Genomic DNA, 21961 nt, shown 5'->3' with positions numbered 1-21961 from the left:
AGTCCTCCCATATTTGTACTGTGCATTAGTACTGTATTTCTGTAGGTTTGGATAATGCTTGATTTGCCCCCCAAGTCCTCCCAAGAGGTAACAATGTTTATATATAACATATGAGCGAAGGAATTAATATAACCATCTTCTTCATCATCTGAATATTCAGCTGAAAATTACTATCTATGAAGCTCTTCGGGTTTTCGGTGACGGACCACCGTGACATAGTTCCCATGGTGAAGTTTGAGTGCCACTACTGTGGCCGGAAGTTCGAAAACTCTCAAGCATTGGGTGGACATCAAAACGCACACAAAAGAGAAAGGCAGCTTGAAAGGATGGCCTTGTTAGAACATGTCAAGCAACAGCACAACCCTCCTCCTCCCTCCTCCTCCTCCTCCTCCTCCTCCTCCTCCTCCTCCTCATCATCATCATGATCATGAGGGTGTTCCGAAAGTGGATGAAGAAAACGACGTCGTCGATCTGCGTTTGAGACTTTGAGTCATGCACTCTCCAACCCTTGACTGAGTTCTAATATTCCCAGTCCGGGTTTATTTGAAAACATATATAAAATATGACAAAGCCTTGGTAAGCTTTCTTTCCATTAGGTGTGTTGAAATTAGGGCTTCTTAAATATAGGTCAATTTTCATGAAGATGTAATGGATGCAGTTAATATTTTCTCTTTTTTTAATTATAGTCCAGTAATCATGTGTCTCGTCAAGTAAGCAATTAGTATGTCTACAAATTTTAATGAATTTACAATATATGTCACTATCGAAAATGAAAGTCTTTGAAAACGCCTCCTTTAAATTAAGGCGTCTCTTACAATCATATTAGCGTGAAACAAATCTTTGACAATTTCACGCTTAATAAATTCAACATTTTTGTTTTCCTTATATTATATATATATACAACACATTGTAGCTAATAGCATCAAGTTCACACCCTCTACTTGGGATAGAAAGAAACAGCTCTCTTGCTTTATTAAGCCTACCCGCTAAACAGAAGCCAACCATCAAAGTGTTCTAAGTAAATACATCAGGATCTATGCCCCTTTGGATCATAACTTTAGCTTTTTCCAGATTTTAGCGTTCGTTGCGGGTAGAAAAACAAGGTGGTATAGTAGTTTGTCCTTATCTGATGAGTTAATCTTTGTATATATATAGAGTTACCTACTTTGCAGGTAATAGTTTTTTTCTTGGTTTCCAAAGATCTTTTAATGGAGCTTTATCTCAATATACTTTTGTGTGACTCTACCTCTTGTGGAGGTGTGAGTGTGTTTTCGTTTTTCTATACTTGTATAGGAGGTCTAAGAATTGAGTTCTTTTCTTATAGTGCTTGTTCCATTGTCGAATTGCGTATTTTTTTCGTTTTTCTATACCTGTATTGGAGGTGGCTTTTGAGTTTAATTACCTCGACTAGGGTAACTTATAGATTTAATTACCTAAACTAAAGGTGATTTGTGGATTTAATTACTTAGTGTATGTATAGGCAACTATTGTTAAGGTATGAAGTTTCCAATACCAAATTTAATCAACAATAATGCTATTATTTTCTTATGGCAAACTACGTAGCACGTGGACTACTTTGACAAATCAATAGTTTTCTAAGACCAAGTCAACCCTAAATTATTGGGAGATCCACGTGTACCGAACTGGAAGGTGCTACTTCCAATCCCAGGAAAAGTGACCCTCTCCCCAAATCGCTGAATTTCAAAAAGAAAAAAAGAACAAAAAAAGAAAAAAGAAAAAAAGAGTAAAGACCGTCCAACACTTCATGGTGCATCTTCCAGAAGAAAACGATAGATTATTGTACGTACAGTTTTTGGCCCTCCATAAAAATTCGCTTTCATTTCGAGCCTCAAATATATATAGAATCTAAACAACAATTTGACAAAGTCACACCATTACTTAAATATGTAACCCAAGTATCAGTTCCGGAAAAGAAAAAGAAAAAGAAAACTTGTTATGAACCTAATTTTCATATTTTCTCTATAAACATTTCAACGATTATTAAATTTAACATAGATGCTCATTAATTTGACAAAGAAACCCCGTTTTAATTATTTTAAGCGGTTTTGCTTTTGTATAGATAATGGAACACAGATCCTCGTCAAATCCTTACAAATTAAGACAATGGTTATTTTTCAGCCCTTCCTATTTAATCAAACCTCATTTGTCAAATGAGGGCACCGCAAGTCTCTCTATAAAATCCCTTGCTCTCCCATAATAGTTTCCGTCTCTCTCTCTCTCTTTGCTCGTCAACCTTTGATCGGCAAGGAGAGAAAGATGAGAGAGATGGACGAGATGCAGTCAACTTATGTGTCACCCTACGGGTCCGGTGGTGACCGGAGCTTTGATAATGAGGGTTATGCGTGGGAGAGTAAGAAAAATTCATCACGTAAATCTTCGTCAATCTGCAGTTTCAACCAATCAGAGCTTAAGAGACAACGCCGAGTGGCCAAATACAAGTCCTATGTCGTTGAAGCTAAATTTAAATCTGCTTTAAAGAATGGTGTACGTTGGTTCAAGAACAAGTATTCTGCGCTTGTATATGCGTAGATTGAGAGAATGTAAAGGAATCTATCTCAGATCTGCCAAAACATTTTGCATGTAAATTCTAGCTAGCTAGATTTGCATGCATTTGGATATTTTCCAGCCAACTCTATTTGTTCAACTTTTGTTGTGGATTATTAACATGAGAATCATTCAAAAGGCTTTCTGGGATCAATGTGATAAATGTCAATCAAGGTAGTATTATTATGGCCAATTCTTCTTCTTCTTCTTTGATAATTTGTCGAATATCTGAAATGTTTAAGCTAGAAATTGGCTCATGAATTCCTTCTTATGATATATGGGATTTGTATAGCATATTAATTTGTTTTGTTTGACGAGAGAACATTTTCGTATAATTTATTAAAGATCATCTATATATAAAATTGTGGAAAGCCAGTTTTTCTAATTTATTTCCATTGTGATTGTGATTCTCAGCTTCATCGTTAACAGGGAGGAGAAAAGATGAATCTTTATAATTCTTTGTGTTCTTTTAATTGATGCGACGATCGTGCATGCAAAACTGATGAAATTTCACCCCATATGAATGAGAAATTTTTAAATGTTCCAGGTACACCACGTGTCTGGTGTACCATCCAATAAACATAGAACATGTGGAATTGTTATCCAACTTACTGCATTTCTTCTTATGACATGTGGCGGACTGCATTGGACATATTCCATATGTCTTCCGTCTATTGGATGGTACACCAACCACGTGGTGTACCGGGAACACTCAAAAATTACTCCATATGAATATATATTTACCAAACAGGAAAAATAAGGGGTTCTCTCGACTGCAAGCCATAAAGAAATCGGTTACCCAAAAATAAACAAAGAAGAATGTTTTACGTTTGAACTCTTATGAATATGTCATAGAACCAAAAACGTTTTGGCTTGTAGAATAAAACGTTGTTGAGTTTTCTAATAATATTATTGTTTTCTTTTATTTATTTAAATTTAATAATGAAGAGCTAAGAGTATGAAATTTCATTTACATAGGAAGTCCATACCTACGAGTTAGATATTATATTCCCACAAGTATACTTATAAACAAGAGAATGCAATTCCATATCAATTCCCAAGCTCCTAAATCTTGAACAACACGAGTTATCATCAAGACTTAGAAGACCTATTAATTAGGGGCGGGCATCTCATCCGAAAAATGCGCATACCAATCGTACCAAACCTACAATTTAATTTGGTTAAATCATTATTTTTTATTATTAATTCTTATGATCCAATCCACACCAAAATATTTAGTTAAAAGACCAAGTAACAATATCCCTAATCCGACGAAAATTTGTATCGAATCGATATGAAGGTTATTCTAGGTTGCGAAACACTATAACATATCACACATTAACCCTGAATTAACTATGCCTCTTTTAGTTTTTCATTGAGCCACACCCTCAAACCTCAAGCACCCCATCTCTAACCCCGAAGCATTCAATCGATCTCATCTCTTTGTCAGCTCAAATCAGCCGCACCACCACCATCTTGACTTTGTTTTTCTTTTACTGCAATACACGAATCAGATTTGGATTGAAGATTATTAGGCCTATCTATTGCAGTTTTTTGCCCTTTTAAAATAATTTAATGTTGTTTTATAAAATTATTTACTATTTTATTATGTATTTCTCATGTTCATTTGTAACTTTAAAATTAAGTTCTTTGATTTTGTACTTGGATGAATTAAACTATTGATCTTTTATCTTTTCCATGGGTAATTTGGAGTATTTATTATGTGAAATGATTATAAATTGTATTTTTATTACATAATTAGTATGTTTTTTTTAACGGTACTATTGGCCTACCAAACTAATATGAACCGAATATTAGGTTAATTGATCAGAACGATTAAAGTTCATAATATTCGGTTAACGGAAGAGAAATTGGCCAACTGAAAATTTTGATATGATTAACGGAAGAATCCTCTAATATTCCAAACCGACCCGTTCCCAAACCTACTATTGATAAGAAATCAGTCAAAACAAAATAAAAATGTTGGCTTTTCTAAATAGTCATTCTACACTTCTCCAAGTGCAAATTTTCCCTTATATATGGAGGATTGGATAATAAAAGCAAAACACACATAGAATTGGAATAAAATGACTCATGAAAGTTGAGCTCAACGCAATAAACGGCCAGACAAAACAACATTCACACTTAAATTTGTGTAATTAGCTCAGATGGTAAGAAAATGTTGAAAAATAGATTATTATTCAACCCTTGAATCTCATAACGCGGGACCCAAGGCCCAACTGAAAAAACGAAACTATGGCCCAACCCAATATGCGCTGGATGTTTCATTCGTCTTCTACTGTTTGACTTTTGAAAAACTACTAACGTCACTCTGCGGTGCAAAAAGAATCACATACTCTCTCCTCCTTCACCTGACACGTACCCCACCGTTGCCCTGGCCACGTCACTGAGCACACATTCCCCACATGCACTGCTCCGTAACTTTATCGTGTTCCCTTACCATCTGCGGGCCACTCCGACACACCCATTTGGAATTTGAAATGAAGACCCTCTCCAAAGAGACGTTACAAACTTATAACTTTGTCTTTGTTTTTTATTTTTTTGAAAACAGATTTTATTATTAATCATTATTTTAAAAAACACAAAAGTCCCATTCTATCCCCCATTTATTGCTTTGAACTACACGGGGCCTCTCTCTCTAATGCTGTTGAGACAGTGAGAGTGAGCTTCTGAATGAAGACTCTGACCTCAGAGAAATTAAAAGATTTCCCATTTAATTGTGTTCCTTCCCATCTCTGCTGAATCTTTCATTGCTGGCTTCACTTTGTTTGTTCCCCACCACCATCTCCAGGAACACAGAGACAGAGAGGCTTTGCTTAGCTGATCCTGCCCATTGTTTTATTGTAAGTTTTTACTTTGAATTTCAGTGTAAAGTTGGAATCTTTGTTTTTGGTTTCTGGGTTTGTGATTTGGGTTTAGATTTGTTTTGATGTTTTGTTTTGCATCTTGTCTTCGGGGAGTGATTGGTTGCTGGGAATTTGTGGGGAATGGGTGGATTGGTTTCTGTACAATACTACATTTATGTAATTTGCTTTAATGATTTGGTTGTTGGAACATGGAAGCCTACTGCACTGAATGTTGACTTCTTATTTTTATTTTAGGTGCATAAAGTTCTTTTTTTTCCCCTTAGTTGGGTGCATAGAGATGCAAAAGCTTCTTTTCATTTGTTTTCACTTTTGTTTTCTCAGCAGCCAAATAATGGGGCAGCGCTTCACTTCGTGCCTAAATTAGGCACCAGTGGATTTTGGGTGTTTGATAATCTAAATTGGGTTGTGAAATTTATTGGTCCTATTTGATTTAGAAATTTAGATGCTTGAAGTGTATATGATAGAGGGAAAATGCAAGTTGTATGTCTTAAGTGAAGCAGACAGGTCAGAGATTGCAGCCTTGATTATCTGTATGAGTAAACTGATAAAATGTAGCTAATCATGTGGAGTGCTTTTCTTGCCTTGATTCAGCTTCTTGAATATCATAGACTACGCTATGCTAGAAGATACCAAGTATGATCACAAGTGAAGAGATATTAACTATAGTTTCAGCTTTATAATTGATGTGCTTGGTGAGGTTCACACTGCCTTGATCTTGAAAGCTAGAACAATAGTTAACTGGTATCCATTACCGTAGGAATAATCTTCCCTCAAGGACATATAGAGAGATGCACAACATTTTGTTTTTGGTACTAGATGCAAATAATTTGTTTATGGATATGTTCCACTGGTTATATATTTATAAAATTATTTTGTTTTGATCAAGTTGCAGAGGTAGTTCGGTAGTGGAGCGCAAATTGTTGCTATCCATGCTTCTTTTACTTAATTGTTGAAGTATTCCTAATTTTTGCATCAGAAAAATGGGGGTTGAGAAAGAAGGTTTGAAAAGTGGAGCAGGTCATGTGGGTGGTTTCTTTCAGCTGTTTGACTGGACTGCAAAATCTCGAAAAAAATTATTCTCTAGCAAGTCAGATTTACCAGGTACAGAGTATTGTATCTGCATAAGGCATAGTGTGTTTATCTCTTATGGTCTTGTATCATTCTCCTATTTCATGGTTGGTTGTTTTGAATTTTGATTTCTTTGTTTTTCTTTTTTTAGAAAGTTCAAAACAGGGAAAGAAAAGCTATGGGAACTTGCCAATGACGCGACAGCATCTGGTGGGAATTCAGTTTTTCAGTGTTCTTGCACTGCTTATTTCTTTGGACCATTTTGATATGGTGTTTGAATCTAATACTATTTACAATTCTTGTTATATTTATAGGTAGATGAGGATGAAACTGGGGTTGCGCCAAGTGTCAAAGGTAGCAGTGATTATAGTTGTGCTTCATCGGTTACAGATGAAGAAGGATTTGGAACAAAAGCCCCTAGCGTAGTAGCCAGGCTTATGGGATTAGACTCCTTACCCACATCCAATTCTTCTGAGCCCTATTCTACCCCCTTTTTTGACACTCAATCTCTCCAAGATGCTCCTTACCACAGGAGAAACATTGACTGTTATCATGACGATCAGTTAAGGTATTCTGGAAATCTGCTAAAAAAAATGGAAGGGCCTACCCGGAATCCTTTGGAGGCAAAGCCCCAGAAGCTCAGGCCAATTGAGAGGTTCCAAACTGAAACATTGCCTCCTAGATCAGCTAAGTCTATCCCAATCACACACCATAAACTTTTGTCACCTATAAAGAATCCTGGCTTTGTTCCCACTAAGAATGCTGCTCACATAATGGAAGCTGCTGCAAAAATTATGGAGCCAGGACCTCAAGCTACTGCCAAGGCCAAAATGCCTCTAGTAGGGTGCTCTTCAGTACCCTTGAAGGTTCAGGTTCTCAAAGAAAAGGTGGAGGCTTCCCGAAAAGTGCCACTGGTTGGGTCTGCTTCAGAAACCTTGAAGGGTCGAGATTTAAAAGATAAAGTTGAAGGTGCTTATAAGATAACGAGGTCTTCTGAGGTGTCAAGAAAGCCTGTTGAGTCAAATGCTGCTAAGTATCTTAGGGGCCAGTCTTTGAATAAGAGCTGGAATGGATCTGTCGATTTGTCATTCAGGGCTTCTTCTGATACGGAAGAAACTAGAGGAAAGTCCATTTCTCTTGCAATCCAAGCAAAGGTCAATGTTCAGAAAAGAGGTCAGAATTTAAGTAGAAATAGAAGCTTGGTGGGTCAGAAAGAACAGAGTGAGGTAAGCTCAAACCAGTCCTTCAGGAGCCAACCAAATGTTCAAAAGAGTTCGCATAAGAAACCTTCTACACATAATGCTTCTGGTGCTCTTAGGCAGAACAATCAGAAACAAAATTGCCTAGTTGATAAAGAGAAATTACCTTCAAAGCCTCTGGTTTCCAACTCGCAAGGTAGAAAAGTGCTGTCCGGGGATTCTTCTTCTGGACGTCACAAAAGCTCAATTCGAAGTAGTGGAAATTCCAAAATTGGATTGAGGAAGTTGGGCTCAGAGGCAATGGATAGTGATAAAGAAGTGTCCTATTCAAATGCAAGGAATTATCCTAGGAAGAAACGATCAATAGATGGGAACTTTCAATTTAACAAAGATCGGGCTGTTGATGATATGTTGAGTGAAAAAAATCAGAAGCCAGTTCAATCTAATCCAATTACTGACAGGAACTACAGTTGGGCTGAAGATAGCAGAAAGAAAGGCATGGATGTTGTTTCGTTTACGTTCACAGCCCCACTTACACGTTCACTGCCTGGGACTGAAATCTCAGCGCAGGTTGCACAGAAGAATACTAGTCTTTGCATGGATCACGGGAGTAAAAGATTGTTGCTTGACAAAGACAGTGTGAAGCTGTCTTCACTGGGTTATAATGTAATAGGGGGTGATGCTTTGAGTATGCTTTTGGAACAAAAGTTAAGGGAATTATCTTATGGGACTAAATCTTCTAGTCATGACTCCATGAAAGAAGGCTCTGCTTCAACTGCTTCAACTTTTGATTTAAAACCCAAATTTAATGCAGTTAGTTCCATGCAAAGGTTAAATGACCAGAGAGGCCAACAATTGGTTACAGAGAAATTGGGCGGCCGATATGAAGCTGACTTTTCATTCGATGACTCTCCTGCGTTCAGATTGAAACAGAACTTTCAGGTATCACTGGCTTTCACTATTACTGGCTAATTTTTTTTTTTACAATGCTGGTCAGCTTCTGCACCCACCCCCCGGCTTCGTTTATTATTTTTTTCTTTTTCCACTTCTTTTTATCCCTTTTCCCTTAAAGTTAAAAAATTACTGGTGGCATAACTTGGCACTACTGCACCTGACTGTAGCTGACACAACTTTAACATTTTCAGGGAGTCAATAAGACAGACGAATATAGCAGCAGTCATGGTGAAGCTGGACTCTTGCTCAGTGGCCGACATCCTAGTCCAGTCTCTGTTCTGGAACCTTCTTTTTCAAATGAAAGTTACGACTCTTCAATTAGCACTGATAGTAACAGTACAGAAGGTATATAAGATGCATGTGTTTTTTGTTATTGTGTTCCCACTCTTTGAAAAGGTATCTTATTTCAGAATGCCTGAACACATTTTTTCGGTTTCTTCAGCAAGCAGATTGTGTTCATCCGTTCAAGCTCAGGAAGTCCATGTTTTCAGTTCTTCAAAGAAGTTCCATTCAGTAGAAGCTGACACCGAGTTGTTAGATTCTGCTTCTTCAACATCTACAGGAACTGTGGCAATAAACCATGCAGCTACAGTTTACATGCCAGAACCTTTGAGATCAAATGAGTGGGAATTGGAATACATAAAGGAGACACTATGTAATGTGGAATTGATGTTTAAAGACTTTGCGTTGGGCCGAGCCCGAGAGATCATAAATCCTCATCTCTTCAACCTGTTGGAGAGTCGAAGAGGACAGTTGGAAAGCGACGGCGGTGAGTCCAGGCTAAGGCGAAAGGAATTATTTGATTGTACAAGTGAATGCTTGGACTTGAGATGCAGGCGTTATGTGGGTGGCGGATACAGATCATGGGTGAAAGGAGTAGCAATGGTGAGAAGAAAGGGGACTTTAGCAGAAGAAGTGTACAAGGAATTCTCATGTTGGAGAGGCTTGTGGGATTGCATGGTGGATGAGCTTGTGGACAAGGACATGAGCAACCCCTATGGCAGATGGCTGGACTTTGAAACCGATGCATTTGAGCTAGGAGTAGAGGTTGAGGGTCAAATATTTAATTCTTTGGTAGATGAAGTGGTTGCTGATATCCTGGAATTGTAATGCCTGAAACATATATATCAGCTCCACCTAAAATTCTCGTGTTGATGATCTTGTAGTATTTGGATGCTTGTTAGTGTTCAAGTTATTGGTTTATTTATTGCATTTGATTCATCAAGCTTTGTGATTCAAACTAAGCAATTGCCATGTTGTTTTTCATCAAGTTGAGCTTCCATGTATGTTATGTGTGAAAACAATTAAGTTGGCATACCCTCTTGGTGTGTTTGAACTTCGAACTTAAGATCGAGTGATGTGATTGTAAGTTTGATCATATCTCGAAAATCAAATGGCAAAAGGAGTTTTTGCAGTTGCAGGAAGATCTCCGGATATTTATTTTTTCCTTCAATCATATATGAAGTTGAGCAAAAGATAGTGACTTGTAATAATAACAAGAAGCTGTGTCCTTTGGAGCAAATTAAAAGTGATGTGGATGGGCTGTTATAACAAGTTGGTCACAAGGATAGACAAGTAAAGCAATATGGATGGTTAGTATGGAACAATCATATTTAACGAAGAGCATTCTTCTTCTCATAAAGGCAAAGTTGGTAAGCTTTTAAGATGGACAAAAAGCAGAAAATTGATCTGAAATTTCTCTCAAAGTGGGGTTTGGTCTCTCCAAGTATACGACGACAAAGTGGAAAGTGGCACCAGCTAATTATTCCATCAAAGAGATGAGGACAAAAACATTATTATATGTATGCATGCCTATATATTATATAATTGACAGTGTGTGAACTATAGGGACACTCTGAAACCACCCACAGAAGTTTATGAAGAACTGGAAAACTCAATTATCCAAATAGTAAACAAGACCATAATCTTATTATTGCAAATGATTCCAGCATTTTTGTTTTTGACAGTTTTTGAAAGTAACTTCTAACTCCCAACTCACCTTGAACATTTGAATAATGATTCTTGTACAATCTTTCTTTTCTTATGCACAAAATCAACTACAGAACAATTTTGTATAAAACAGTTTGTGGAAGAATCAAGATTCAGACATAAAATTTTGCTGTCCACTTTTTTGTATCAGCATCATTAGTGTCCTTCACCAGTACTTCCACTTTCCCATGACCAAGCTATCCTCTCCCCTTCATCCCATAATTCCAATTCATTGTGACACTCAAAGCCACCTGCCCAACCCCAACTGAGCCATTCATCATCAAAGGTTGAATTCATTAATGATGAGAAAGAGTACAACTCTCCACTGCCACTTTCTGCATTTGAGCTCCAGAGACTTGTACTCTCCCTACCCTCACTCTTGGTCACTTCATCTGTAATATTACCCTCCATGATGATCCCATCTTCCCTCTGCTCCTTAAATCCAACATTCCCACTTGGATCCACAACCCCACTTTCAAGCCCCATAATTTCACTTTCTACACATTCGCATAGACCCAAGACCTCCTTTTCTCCATTATTATCTCCACTTAAAACAGTTGAACTAGTAATGTTTACTTTATTCCAAAGGCATAATTCTGCACCCTCTTTCTGATCACCACAATGGTCCAAATTAATCCTTTCTGTACTGTCCAAACAAGAACCTTTCAAACCCAACATTCTTATTGCCTCATCTCCTGTCTGGTTTTCCCTGGCTGATGGCTCAAGTTGAAGCACTACATGATCAGCAATATTGGTACCACTCTGCTGAGGCTTTGCTTGTGATCTTTGGGGAGATTTGGCCAATACATTCTTGTTCTTGTTCATGATAGATGATCTGTTTGCTCGAGCAGCAGCTCTACGGTCCTTGAATGAAGCAGCTGTCTTCTCCCCAACATTCGTAATGGTGGGCAGATAATCGTTTCCCAGATTGGTAAAGGTGTAAATTTTTCTACTCAAATGAGAGTTCCAGTAGTTCTTTATCTCGTTGTCTGTTCTTCCTGGTAAATGAGCGGCTATGAATGACCACCTGCAACAGTTTGCTCAAATTTTAGTAATATAATGATCCAATTGAATTATATCTCGATATGTAACAACTACTTGATCATTGGTTTCTTTTCTTGAATAGTTAAAAAGGAGGAAGTGAGCATTAAAAATTTGACTCAGCATTTTATTCAATCATATCCAATGGCCAGAAGTACCAGTGCCTGTGATTTTGGCAATCACATGATCCTATAAATGTAGCAATATGGTCTCCAGTTCATAGTTTAACAACACAAACATGTTATGTTGCCTGACTGCCCCAAAAAAAATAAAAATCATAATGCTTCTTTGAGCTCCTCTCAGCTGGTTACCATCCCTACTAAAATTAGCAGTTCTCTAGAGGAGGGATCCCAAAAAGAAATTAAGAACTTGATTAACATCCCTCAAATATAAATCCTTTTCGACATCAGCAATATCACAATGCAGCCTTAATCAAGCAATTAATCAAATTAATTAGCAATGTTAGCGGAATTGTAGATCGATGGAAAATGATAAGAGTTGTTCCAATTAACACAAATATTAGAGTCTCTAGAGAGCTTGAATCTAGCTTAGCATAACCAAGTTGAAAAATGGTTCTATAAAGTATCAGGCTGCCGGATATCTCCTGTTCAAAGGGGGATCTTAATAAAATTAGAACTCACAAACTAAGAACGAATTGAGGATGGTTACATTCATATTTTCTGAGCATAGATATATTATACAGAAAGAAAAGCTGGCCAAAGAGAACTATATAAAAAGATATTTATATAATTAAAAAATGAGGGTATATATATATATACCTATTACCCAAAGCAGTGTGTAACTTAACAATGGTTTCTTCCTCCTCAGCAGTGATGTTCCCTCTCTTTAAGTCAGCCCTCAGATAATTTATCCACCTCAGTCTGCAACTCTTCCCACACCTCAGCAATCCTTCATATCACACACAAACACATTGATTTGTGTATATTTACAACCAAATGAAGAAACATTGGGAATATATATAAAGGATCCTTTATTGTAAAAATCTTTCAAGGCTAGCTAGCTACTATATATATATATATGAATATTTAGACCTGCATTATTGGGTAAAGATCTCCAAGAGCCTTCTCCATGAAGTTGAATGTAGTTGGTCAAGATTTCGTCTTCTTCAGCTGTCCATCTTCCTCTTTTGAGCCCAAGTTTCTCACAGCATGGTGCTCGTCCCATCTCTCTATGAGAATTGAAAGAGAGGCAAGGCACATATACAGCAGTTATAGTTGTGCGCGCGACGCTTCTCTCGTGTAGTATTAATAATATTAATCTTTGCATAGCATAGGAGGAGTTGATGTAGACGTACGTGCGGTGGCTAAGTGTTCTTCGTGTCCTCACTAGGTTGATTTGTCGGGCCACAAGTACTAGTTAATTAGTGATCAAACTCTATGCTTAAGGAGAAAAGCTTAACCCGTTTCCGTCACTGCTGAGTGATACAACATTTCTGTCGTTTCCCGCAGTGCTAAGTGGTACAACATTCTAGGTGTTTCCTGCAGTTGAGTACCTAAAGGATTTAAATAGGCTCATCAAAACGTAGACTTTGATTTGAGATGTGAAAATAAATAAATAAATAAATGCTATAAATTTGGTATATGCACAATGATAAAGACGTTGCACCTAAAGGAGGGTGGGATAAGGAAAATCCCACAATTCATTCAATTGTTCTTAGCCTTGTAGCCGATATGAAGCACACACACAGGCCCTCCATTTTCTCTTCTAACTTTTTAGCTAGCAGACCCTTGGAAGCTTAAAAAATGCCGTCTACAATACTTTTTGACAATTTCAGTGGTCCAATACATTATTATTTATTGCATAGGTTTGGCCAAACAATGGATCCCTATATATATATATATATATATATATATATATATATATATACATATGCTTAGCTTGCTAGATGCTTGTAGGTTTTATTTCTTCTTCTTCTTCTTTATATTTCTCCCCCCATGAAAACACAAAACGCAGCATGCATGTACGTTCACGGCCCTCAATTGCATAAATATCGAAGGCCTACCACCGTAGAGTTTTCAAGGCTTGGTTTGGTCTTATTTATATTTTCTGACCCCATGCATGAAAAGACTCATGATTTTTTTGCCCTATGCTCTGGAAATGTATAGAGACAGAGGCTTTAGGCCCTTTTTTTCTTCACAGAATTGGGGTAGAGATTTAACTGTGACAGCTAACCTAATAAATAGGATTTTAGTACTTTGGCAAATGGCAAGGTTGAATCTCAACACATTAATAGATTTTAGGGACCATCACCTCAGAATGTCAATGTCATTCGTGGCAAAAATTAAATTGGATCACATGCACGTTGATCAATATTCAAGCAGGCAAGATCTCAAATTTCTTATTCTTCAAGGTAAATAAAAATATATGAGTTCATTTTCCATAACCATTCACGTTGCGATTTAAATGAGGGAGAGGAGGGAGAAGGTCCACCAGCAACCCTATCATAGTATAGTAATAAGTAATTGTCCTTCATGCTATATTTTTAGACTGTCCAGAATTATAATTTTTTGGGTCAATGACTTTCCAGAATTGCAGGGTGGTGGTGGGGATAAGAAGTCGAGAAACCTCTGTATATGCTTTATAACCAAGACAATTTGTGAATTGGATAAAAGAAAACCCAACTTCTCTCAAAACAGAAAAAAATAAGCTGGAAAGTTAGAACCCAAATTGAAGAGGAGTTGGAATCCAAATTCCCATTGAATGATAAAGATGAGATACGTTTTACCAGTGAAGCTCTGGCTCTGGCTCGGTTCTCAGAGGATAATCAATCCTTCTCCATTAATGCTAACGGTACTCTTGTGTTTATTTTAAAATAATACAAGCAAGGTTTAAATTAATCTAACTTACGAGAAGTGGGATTTGAACTGGGTGCAAGGAGGTGGACTCACTGACTTGACCAAGTGGTCCAACTTGGGTTCAAGGATGATATATTCACTGATCAAGTCTCACTGCAATAAACAATCATGACCCATAGATGGCCAGCTGGTCACTAAAATGAGTATGCTATATTTCCATCAGATAGTGACCACTTGAATTTGCAACATCAGTGTTGGATGAGGAGATAATTACTGTTGTGTTTTACATATTTACCAAAGATAATCTCAACTGGCCGCCACTTAAGGGGACAAAATCCAAAATTCTTACCGCAGATCAACAACATCGATCCTTAAGTTGGAGTTTATAAAGACATGAGAACAATGCTCGTAAATTGGGGTTCCATCCAAAGGCTCTTCATGGGGATGAAACCCACGCTGGTCACAATTTCGAATTACGGATACACCACCTGGGTCCGATAGATGGAATATGCCGTGTGGACTGCAATTACATGGGAGACAAGTTAGCACGCTGATTAATTTATATCTCAAATAATACATTATCAATTGATTTTCATCAAAAGTCAAAGAAAAAGAAAAAACAATAAAAACCCTACCTGGATGTATCTGTTGGAGCCATAACGATTGCTATTGCTTCTGGTAACATAATCTGAAAAAACACGAAGAAAAAAAACATAGCAACCCTATTATATAGAGTGCAATAGAACCTTGGAGAAATAGAACAATAAGCAAAGGATATGTAAGCCTAGAATTGGACGGAAAAAAAGTGGCATTGTGCTTTACCTGATATGAGTAATGAGTATGCAGATCAACTGATGACATGAAACAGGTCTGCGATGGGTGTGTCTGGCACATCACACATATGAAATGAAAATAATGATTACATGTACAAGAACAAGAATAACAAACAATTAATGCCCACTAAGGCTATTGAGACACTTACATGAATCCACCCAAGAGAAAAAAGAGATAATCTGTCTTGAACCTCAAATACTTCTTCCTCATTCAATGTTTGACACTGAGCATAAAACAGAGATCAATATAGATGGAATATAGACAAAGGCACTCTAAAACAATGCACATGTAAAATTGAGAGATGACAGTCAAAATACTCAAGACACTGAGCTTAGATAAAAAAGCTTCTTGGATTCCAAATAATAAGATACTAGTAAATAGGGAGTATCTGGAACTTTTTGGGTTTACATGTAAAAAGATGACAATTTATACATCTAATGATGTCATCATCAAAAGAAAAATTGGGATATAAGCCATAATCAACCTTAAAACAGCATATGGAAAGGCAATTCATAAGTTAGCATGTGATTTATCCTACCGAATCAGAGGTTGACTCCTGCTTTGGGACTATTAGTGTGGTGATATGGAAAACCTTATTTTTCTGCAGCCACAAGAAACTGAAAGGATAAGAACCAAAAGCATCAACTTATTTTAATTTCCTCATAAAAGAGACTTATTTTCTCACCAATGAACCAGCAAGAATACCGCACGTCTCTAAATTCTTTTCTGTATTCGCCCTAGCCAATCTCAAGAAATCGTCCATCAATTTTACTGGCTGCAAGGTAAATTAAATGACACTGGCATCACATTCAAAATAATATGGGGCATTCATCATTAGAAGCGACAAAAAGAATTCCTTAAGATTGTAAATCAACAAGAGAAAGATCAAGTGTTACTTTATACAAGAAGGCTCAGCATAGGAAGCTTACAACGTGTAAATGTTGATATGAATTAGAACTTGGCATCCCATCCACAGAAGGTTTGGCCGGTCCTGGTCTCGGATCTGCCACTTTTGATGGAGGAATTGGACTATATTCTGGCTGCACTCGAGCAAGTACTGGAGGAGGAGAAGGCTGATTGATGACCAATTCGAAAGGATCTTCCCTTATTTCATTACTCAATGAAGGACCTAATTCCTGAAAAGGGTGTGGCCATACACCATCATCCAAGGAGAGCACCGACTCCATTGTAGATTTAATTCCTCCTTGATCACCATCTTTTACAGCCACAATATCATTTTGTACAGCCTGATTCAGGCTATTACCATGGATGACACGAAATTGAGAATGTTAGAAACAGCCAAAATTATTAGGGAATTCTTCAAAGAAGATCAAGCAGACGTTTTCAACTGAAGAATGTCAAGCAACCTATGATCTTTAAATTTATACTGAGAAAGAAGCAAAACATGGAAATAGATATGTGGAAAAGAAGCACAGTTAAAAGGTTTAGACAAGACATGTGAAGTATTGCAGGAAGAACTCACCCTGAATTTTCAGTAGGGATTAGGTCGGTACTGCTTGGATATTGAACCTGCAAAGTAGATAGGTTAATGGAGTTTTACAAGGTCAGAAATAATAAAATTTTTGAAACCACACTTGAAAATTTACCTTAACCTTTGCACTGGGTCCTAGCCACTGGCCCTGAAGACCATTTGGACCCAAAAATGAGTGTCTAGACAAAGTCTCTTTATTCGGAAGAGGTATATTAAGAGATCTGAAAATTCAAGGAATTGTTGTCATGATTCCCATATCTAAAATCTACAAATTATGGGTATCAGTATAGTTTATACGGCCAGAAGAAATTTACTCACAGCTTCTGGAACTGCTTGTCAATTTGTGTAGTATTTGTTGATACCCGTGAATAATCATTATTATACTTCCATGAAGACTGAGATTTCAAGCTAGAAGGCTGCACATGAAAAGAACAAATTAATTCAGTATTTTGATAGTCTTCCAACAAACTTCAAATAAACTACAAATATTACATGGAGACACAACAAGATTATGACAAATCATCCTAAGTGCTTTACAACCCAAACGAATCAATGACCAGAATGAGGACCAACAGAACCAATCCCAAAGTATCAACGGAGCATTCAGTACCTGCCTAACGTTTATGCTCAATGAATTATTGTTCACAGGAGGCCATTCTAAAGAAGGTGTTCCCAAACCATATGAAGTGCCTTCTAGGCATTCAAGTTGAGGTAGTTGAGAAACTGCTTGGGCCTCGTTAAGTTTGTTCACTAGGCGTTGGGCTTCTGGCTTTAAAGATTCAAGCTCATCTAGTACATTTAACAGTTTCTGCAATGATGATACGAAAGCCAAGTCAGAATAGGTTCTTGTATATTAAACATGCAAGAAATAGTAACTTCCTAAAAGGATTAGATAGTTTACCTTCCTATACATACTTCTCTCTTTAGGAGGAAATGTCTGGTAGTCTCGATGACACGGTATAGTTTCAGACACCAAACTGTAAAATGTTAACAATAAGGTTCCACAACTAAATAATTTTGCATGCTATCAATTCTATAACATGGAAAATCATCTAATGACCTTTTCTACGTACCTTGAAAATCGGAGAAGTATGACATACAAATCTACAATGTTTTTCTCCTCCCGGTATATACTAGCCTGAGCATTTGAGAAGTATATTTAGGTAAGAAAGAAAACCAGAAAATTTAAACACAACATTAGCTGCAGGATACTCGTACAATGACTACCCAACATTAGCTGCAGGATACTCGTACAATGACTACCCTAATACATACCATTACCATTACCATATAAACTAATTAGTTAGGAATGAACAGAAAATTACTTCTTCTTTTTTCTCACTATCCCAATTGAAATCACAAAACCTATTTCTTTCCAAATTGCATACAGAACTCAGCTTCAATGTGAAATTCAGGATCAAAATTCAGGGAAAATGGGGAGTCTTAGAACTATAAAAAAAAAAAACCCCTTAAATAGCTGATTTCAATAAAAGTGCATCATTTGACACCCTAAGGAAGTTCTCCAAAGGTAAATCAGCGTTTCACGATCAAATTTAAACTTCAATTACTCTAAAATTTATTACAAACAAAGCGACATAGAATCAAGAGAAAGATAGAAAGAGAAAAAATGGAACCTGTTTGAGGAGATTATCGGCGATTCGAAAGTAAAATCGGAGAGGGTAGCGATTATCGATCTCAACTTTCCGAGCCATTGAATTGATGTTGATCTTCATCTTCTCCAGTGACGAATGCCAGCAACTCTCACGGTATCGCACAGAGAGTTTCAGGGAGGGAAAGGGAGGATCAATGCTCTGAGCGTGTGCGTCAAGTCAAACTCGGTCGTTTTGGATGGAGAAGCTTCTTGTTTGTCTATGTCGACATGGTGAGGTTACTTACTGAGGTACATAAAGGTTTCGGTAAGTGCACCACTGACTAAGGAATTGCCGTGACCAACCAGTCTTAATATATTTTCGTTTTCTTTTTTAAATCAATGTCTGTACGGGTAATTTGTACTTTTCTTTGTCTTTTTTTGTTGGAATTTGAAAGAAAAATATCATTTAATCGTATACTTAGTTGATTAATTGGAGCTTAATCAAGAACGATAAACATGAAATTTGGAAGAAAATAGCCAAATATCAAATTTGGTAACTACGTTTGATTCTATAGAATAACTTGTTCGAACTATAAATTTAAGAATAATTTATCACAAGGGTAGTTATTGAGGTGTCTTGGCTCCAGATTCAAGTTGTGGGTTGTTCAGTCCTTATTGAGAAGCACTCATTACTTCTGAAAAAGTACTTGCAAGTGATTCTTAAGAAGCACGTTCTCGTAAGTGATTCTGGCCTATCCAAAATCACTTTCAAACAAGCATGTCAAGTGTCACTTATCATAAAGCGTTTTCTTTTACAAATGCTATAACTTTAGTACATTGGAGTATACAACTCTTCTATTAACACAATGATTAGCAGAGTCTTTTTTTTATTTTTATGCATTAACAAATCAAAGTGTAATCGACTATTCATTTTGAGAACACTTTACGACTATTAACAACTACTTGATCATTGGTTTCTTTTCTTGAATAGTTAAAAAGGAGGAAGTGAGCATTAAAAATTTGACTCAGCATTTTATTCAATCATATCCAATGGCCAGAAGTACCAGCGCCTATGATTTTGGCAATCACAAGATCCTATAAATGTAGCAATATGATCTCCAGTTCATAGTTTAACAACACTGAAATTCCCTAGAATGGCCAACCGATCTGTGTCTTAATACTTAAACACCACAGTAGGATTGAAATATTGCAACAATCCTGTAAACAAAAACTCCAGAATACACAGCGGAATAAATTCAAATAAAAACGCAAATAATTGCACAAAGGGACACACGACATGTTGACGCAGTAAAAAACCTCAAGTTGAGGAAAACAACTGCGGGCACTATGCCTGAGAACAAATCACTATGAGAAAAAATACAAAAAGGTCTTACAAGTCTCAACTCACAAAACTAACGCTCACAAGGAAGACTTGCCTACTCGCCTTTGCTACTCAACTCAATCAGTGATCTTGTCTTCCTTCGTCAACAAGAGATGGCACAACTCTGGTCTCGGCTGCTCACACCTCAAGGCATGATTGCTGATCACCAACATGCATAATGCTCATGAACTCACACATATATTGAAAGATGATGATTTAATCACTCATGGAGGCTAACAAGGAACAGCCACATGAGTTTTCAATATGAACTCTCAAAAACTCTCTGCAAGAATATTTTTGTAGTTCTATGCTTTTCAACGTTGCAGACACGAAACAAAACGGCTAAGTTCCTTTCTTATATCACACGCTTAAAAACTAGGTCAAAGACCAAAAAAGGCTTTTAGCAAAAATAGGCTTTTTAACAAATAAATTATTTATTTGAAAACAAATAAAGCCACTTAATTAAAAACCCAGCTATAAAGACAAAAGAACCCTTTTGCTTAAAAAAAAAAACATCAAACTAAAGATTATAAAACCATCATTAAAACCTCACTGATGTGTGGCACTGGATTACGTAAGACTGAAACCATATATCAGTCCTTTACATCTGAGAGCCACTTTTGATGATCTTGCAAATATGCAAATATGAATGCATGGATGCAAAACATACCTTGGCATTATCTCTGAGCCACACTGATTCAGGATAGCAGAACGTCACTTGAAACTGTAGGTTACGCTCAAAGACCTACTCTATGTTTTTGTAACAGGAAATTGCCAATATACCAAAAATTGGTCCTAACAAACACAAACATGTTATGTTGCCTGACTGGCCCCAAAAAAAAAAAATCATAATGCTTCTTTGAGCTCCTCTCAGCTGGTTGTGTTCCTAACCATCCTTACTAAAATTAGCAGTTCTCTAGAGGAGGGATCCCAAAAAGAAATTAAGAACTTGATTAACATCCCTCAAATATAAATCCTTTTCGACATCGGTAATATCACAATGCAGCCATAATCAAGTAATTAATCAAATTAATTAGCAATGTTAGCAGAATTGTAGATCGATAGACAATGATAAGAGTTGTTCCAATTAACAAAAATATTAGAGTCTCTAGAGAGCTTGAATCTAGCTTAGCATAACCAAGTTGAAAAATGGTTCTATAAAGTATCAGGCTGCCGGATATCTCATGTTCAAAGAGGGATCTTAATAAAATTAGAACTCACAAACTAAGAACGAATTGAGGATGGTTACGTTCATATTTTCTGAGCATAGATATATTATACAGAAAGAAAAGCTGGCCAAAGAGAACTATATAAAAAGATATTTATATAATTAAAAAATGAGGGTATATATATATACATACCTATTACCCAAAGCAGTGTGTAACTTAACAATGGTTTCTTCCTCCTCAGCAGTGATGTTCCCTCTCTTTAAGTCAGCCCTCAGATAATTTATCCACCTCAGTCTGCAACTCTTCCCACACCTCAGCAATCCTTCATATCACACACAAACACATTGATTTGTGTATATTTACAACCAAATGAAGAAACATTGGGAATATATATAAAGGATCCTTTATTGTAAAAATCTTTCAAGGCTAGCTAGCTACTATATATATATATGAATATTTAGACCTGCATTATTGGGTAAAGATCTCCAAGAGCCTTCTCCATGAAGTTGAATGTAGTTGGTCAAGATTTCGTCTTCTTCAGCTGTCCATCTTCCTCTTTTGAGCCCAAGTTTCTCACAGCATGGTGCTCTTCCCATCTCTCTATGAGAATTGAAAGAGAGGCAAGGCACATATACAGCAGTTAGGCCCCGTTTGGTTCACGGAATGGATTTGAGGGGAAATCAATTCCCATATCATTTCCCAAGGAATGGGAATGAAAGATTCCTTTCCCACGTTTGGTAATGTTGGGAAAGTAACCGGGAGATTTCACTTTGTTTCCTTTCCCATGTTTGTTTTGAGTAGGAATGGAAAACTAAATTTGTATAATTTTCCAATTATACCCATATTAAATCAAATAAAAAAAGAATGTATTTAATGATACGTTGTAATTATAAATTGTTCATAGGGACAAAATAGTCATGAAAATTGTGCATTGAATGTTGGTTCATTTTCCCAAACTTTCCCATGAAGAGGGA

General features: G+C 36.8%; 3 protein-coding genes and 1 long non-coding RNA gene across 7 annotated transcripts; 2 read left to right on the top strand and 2 right to left on the bottom strand.

The window, feature by feature from the left end:
* Positions 1–2554: 2554 nt before the first annotated feature.
* LOC110763748 (uncharacterized) lies at positions 2555–3115 on the top strand. Its single transcript, XR_002527787.2, has 2 exons — positions 2555–2739; positions 2980–3115. It is a non-coding gene; the product is annotated as an uncharacterized LOC110763748 (long non-coding RNA).
* A 2064-nt stretch (positions 3116–5179) lies between these two features.
* Positions 5180–9899, top strand: LOC110763741 (uncharacterized). 3 transcript variants are annotated; one of them, XM_021966581.2, is made up of 6 exons: positions 5180–5429; positions 6430–6554; positions 6673–6731; positions 6836–8662; positions 8866–9019; positions 9117–9899. In XM_021966581.2, exons 2-6 carry the CDS (start codon positions 6434–6436, stop codon positions 9782–9784), a joined length of 2829 nt encoding a protein of 942 aa, XP_021822273.1. In that variant the 5' UTR covers positions 5180–5429; positions 6430–6433; the 3' UTR covers positions 9785–9899. The 3 variants fall into 3 exon arrangements, with proteins under 3 accessions (XP_021822273.1, XP_021822275.1, XP_021822272.1); XM_021966583.2 differs by having other exon boundaries at positions 6346–6554; XM_021966580.2 differs by having other exon boundaries at positions 6340–6554.
* A 673-nt stretch (positions 9900–10572) lies between these two features.
* MYB111 (myb domain protein 111) lies at positions 10573–21612 on the bottom strand. 2 transcript variants are annotated; one of them, XM_088251435.1, is made up of 3 exons: positions 21451–21612; positions 21180–21309; positions 10573–11690 (listed from the first exon to the last, which is right to left on the bottom strand). In XM_088251435.1, exons 1-3 carry the CDS (start codon positions 21581–21583, stop codon positions 10820–10822), a joined length of 1134 nt encoding a protein of 377 aa, XP_088107561.1. In that variant the 5' UTR covers positions 21584–21612; the 3' UTR covers positions 10573–10819. The 2 variants fall into 2 exon arrangements, with proteins under 2 accessions (XP_088107561.1, XP_021822276.1); XM_021966584.2 differs by lacking the exons at positions 21180–21309; positions 21451–21612 and adding exons at positions 12484–12613; positions 12757–13190.
* Positions 14709–18782, bottom strand: LOC110763751 (AMSH-like ubiquitin thioesterase 3). The gene is made up of 14 exons (XM_021966592.2): positions 18481–18782; positions 17920–17984; positions 17748–17823; positions 17457–17654; positions 17165–17262; positions 16962–17067; positions 16838–16884; positions 16284–16611; positions 16040–16129; positions 15893–15955; positions 15503–15577; positions 15343–15405; positions 15156–15208; positions 14709–15040 (listed from the first exon to the last, which is right to left on the bottom strand). The coding sequence occupies exons 1-14, from the start codon at positions 18577–18579 to the stop codon at positions 14866–14868; spliced, it is 1536 nt and encodes a 511-aa protein (XP_021822284.2). The 5' UTR covers positions 18580–18782; the 3' UTR covers positions 14709–14865.
* Positions 21613–21961: the final 349 nt, after the last annotated feature.

This window comes from Prunus avium, chromosome 1, assembly GCF_965620075.1.
Source record: "Prunus avium chromosome 1, drPruAviu1.hap1.1, whole genome shotgun sequence".
NCBI classification, from domain to species: Eukaryota; Viridiplantae; Streptophyta; class Magnoliopsida; order Rosales; family Rosaceae; genus Prunus; species Prunus avium.
The sequence above is the reverse complement of the archived record's forward strand: the minus strand, read 5'-3'. Positions and strand labels throughout refer to the sequence as shown.

What these genes read in the sequence shown, in the direction of transcription:
- MYB111 (XM_021966584.2), bottom strand. Translation starts at nt 12,991, where the DNA reads ATGCAAAGATTAATATTATTAATACTACACGAGAGAAGCGTCGCGCGC. An exon ending in ATCTTTACCCAATAATGCAG is followed by an intron (nt 12,614 to 12,756) that starts GTCTAAATATTC and finishes TGTGATATGAAG; the next exon opens with GATTGCTGAGGTGTGGGAAG. An exon ending in CACACTGCTTTGGGTAATAG is followed by an intron (nt 11,691 to 12,483) that starts GTATATATATAT and finishes AAACTGTTGCAG; the next exon opens with GTGGTCATTCATAGCCGCTC.
- LOC110763751 (XM_021966592.2), bottom strand. Translation starts at nt 18,579, where the DNA reads ATGAAGATCAACATCAATTCAATGGCTCGGAAAGTTGAGATCGATAAT. An exon ending in CATATCAACATTTACACGTT is followed by an intron (nt 16,130 to 16,283) that starts GTAAGCTTCCTA and finishes TTTACCTTGCAG; the next exon opens with CCAGTAAAATTGATGGACGA. An exon ending in GTATTCTTGCTGGTTCATTG is followed by an intron (nt 15,956 to 16,039) that starts GTGAGAAAATAA and finishes TTGTGGCTGCAG; the next exon opens with AAAAATAAGGTTTTCCATAT.
- LOC110763741 (XM_021966581.2), top strand. Translation starts at nt 6,434, where the DNA reads ATGGGGGTTGAGAAAGAAGGTTTGAAAAGTGGAGCAGGTCATGTGGGT. An exon ending in CAATGACGCGACAGCATCTG is followed by an intron (nt 6,732 to 6,835) that starts GTGGGAATTCAG and finishes TTATATTTATAG; the next exon opens with GTAGATGAGGATGAAACTGG. An exon ending in TGATAGTAACAGTACAGAAG is followed by an intron (nt 9,020 to 9,116) that starts GTATATAAGATG and finishes CGGTTTCTTCAG; the next exon opens with CAAGCAGATTGTGTTCATCC.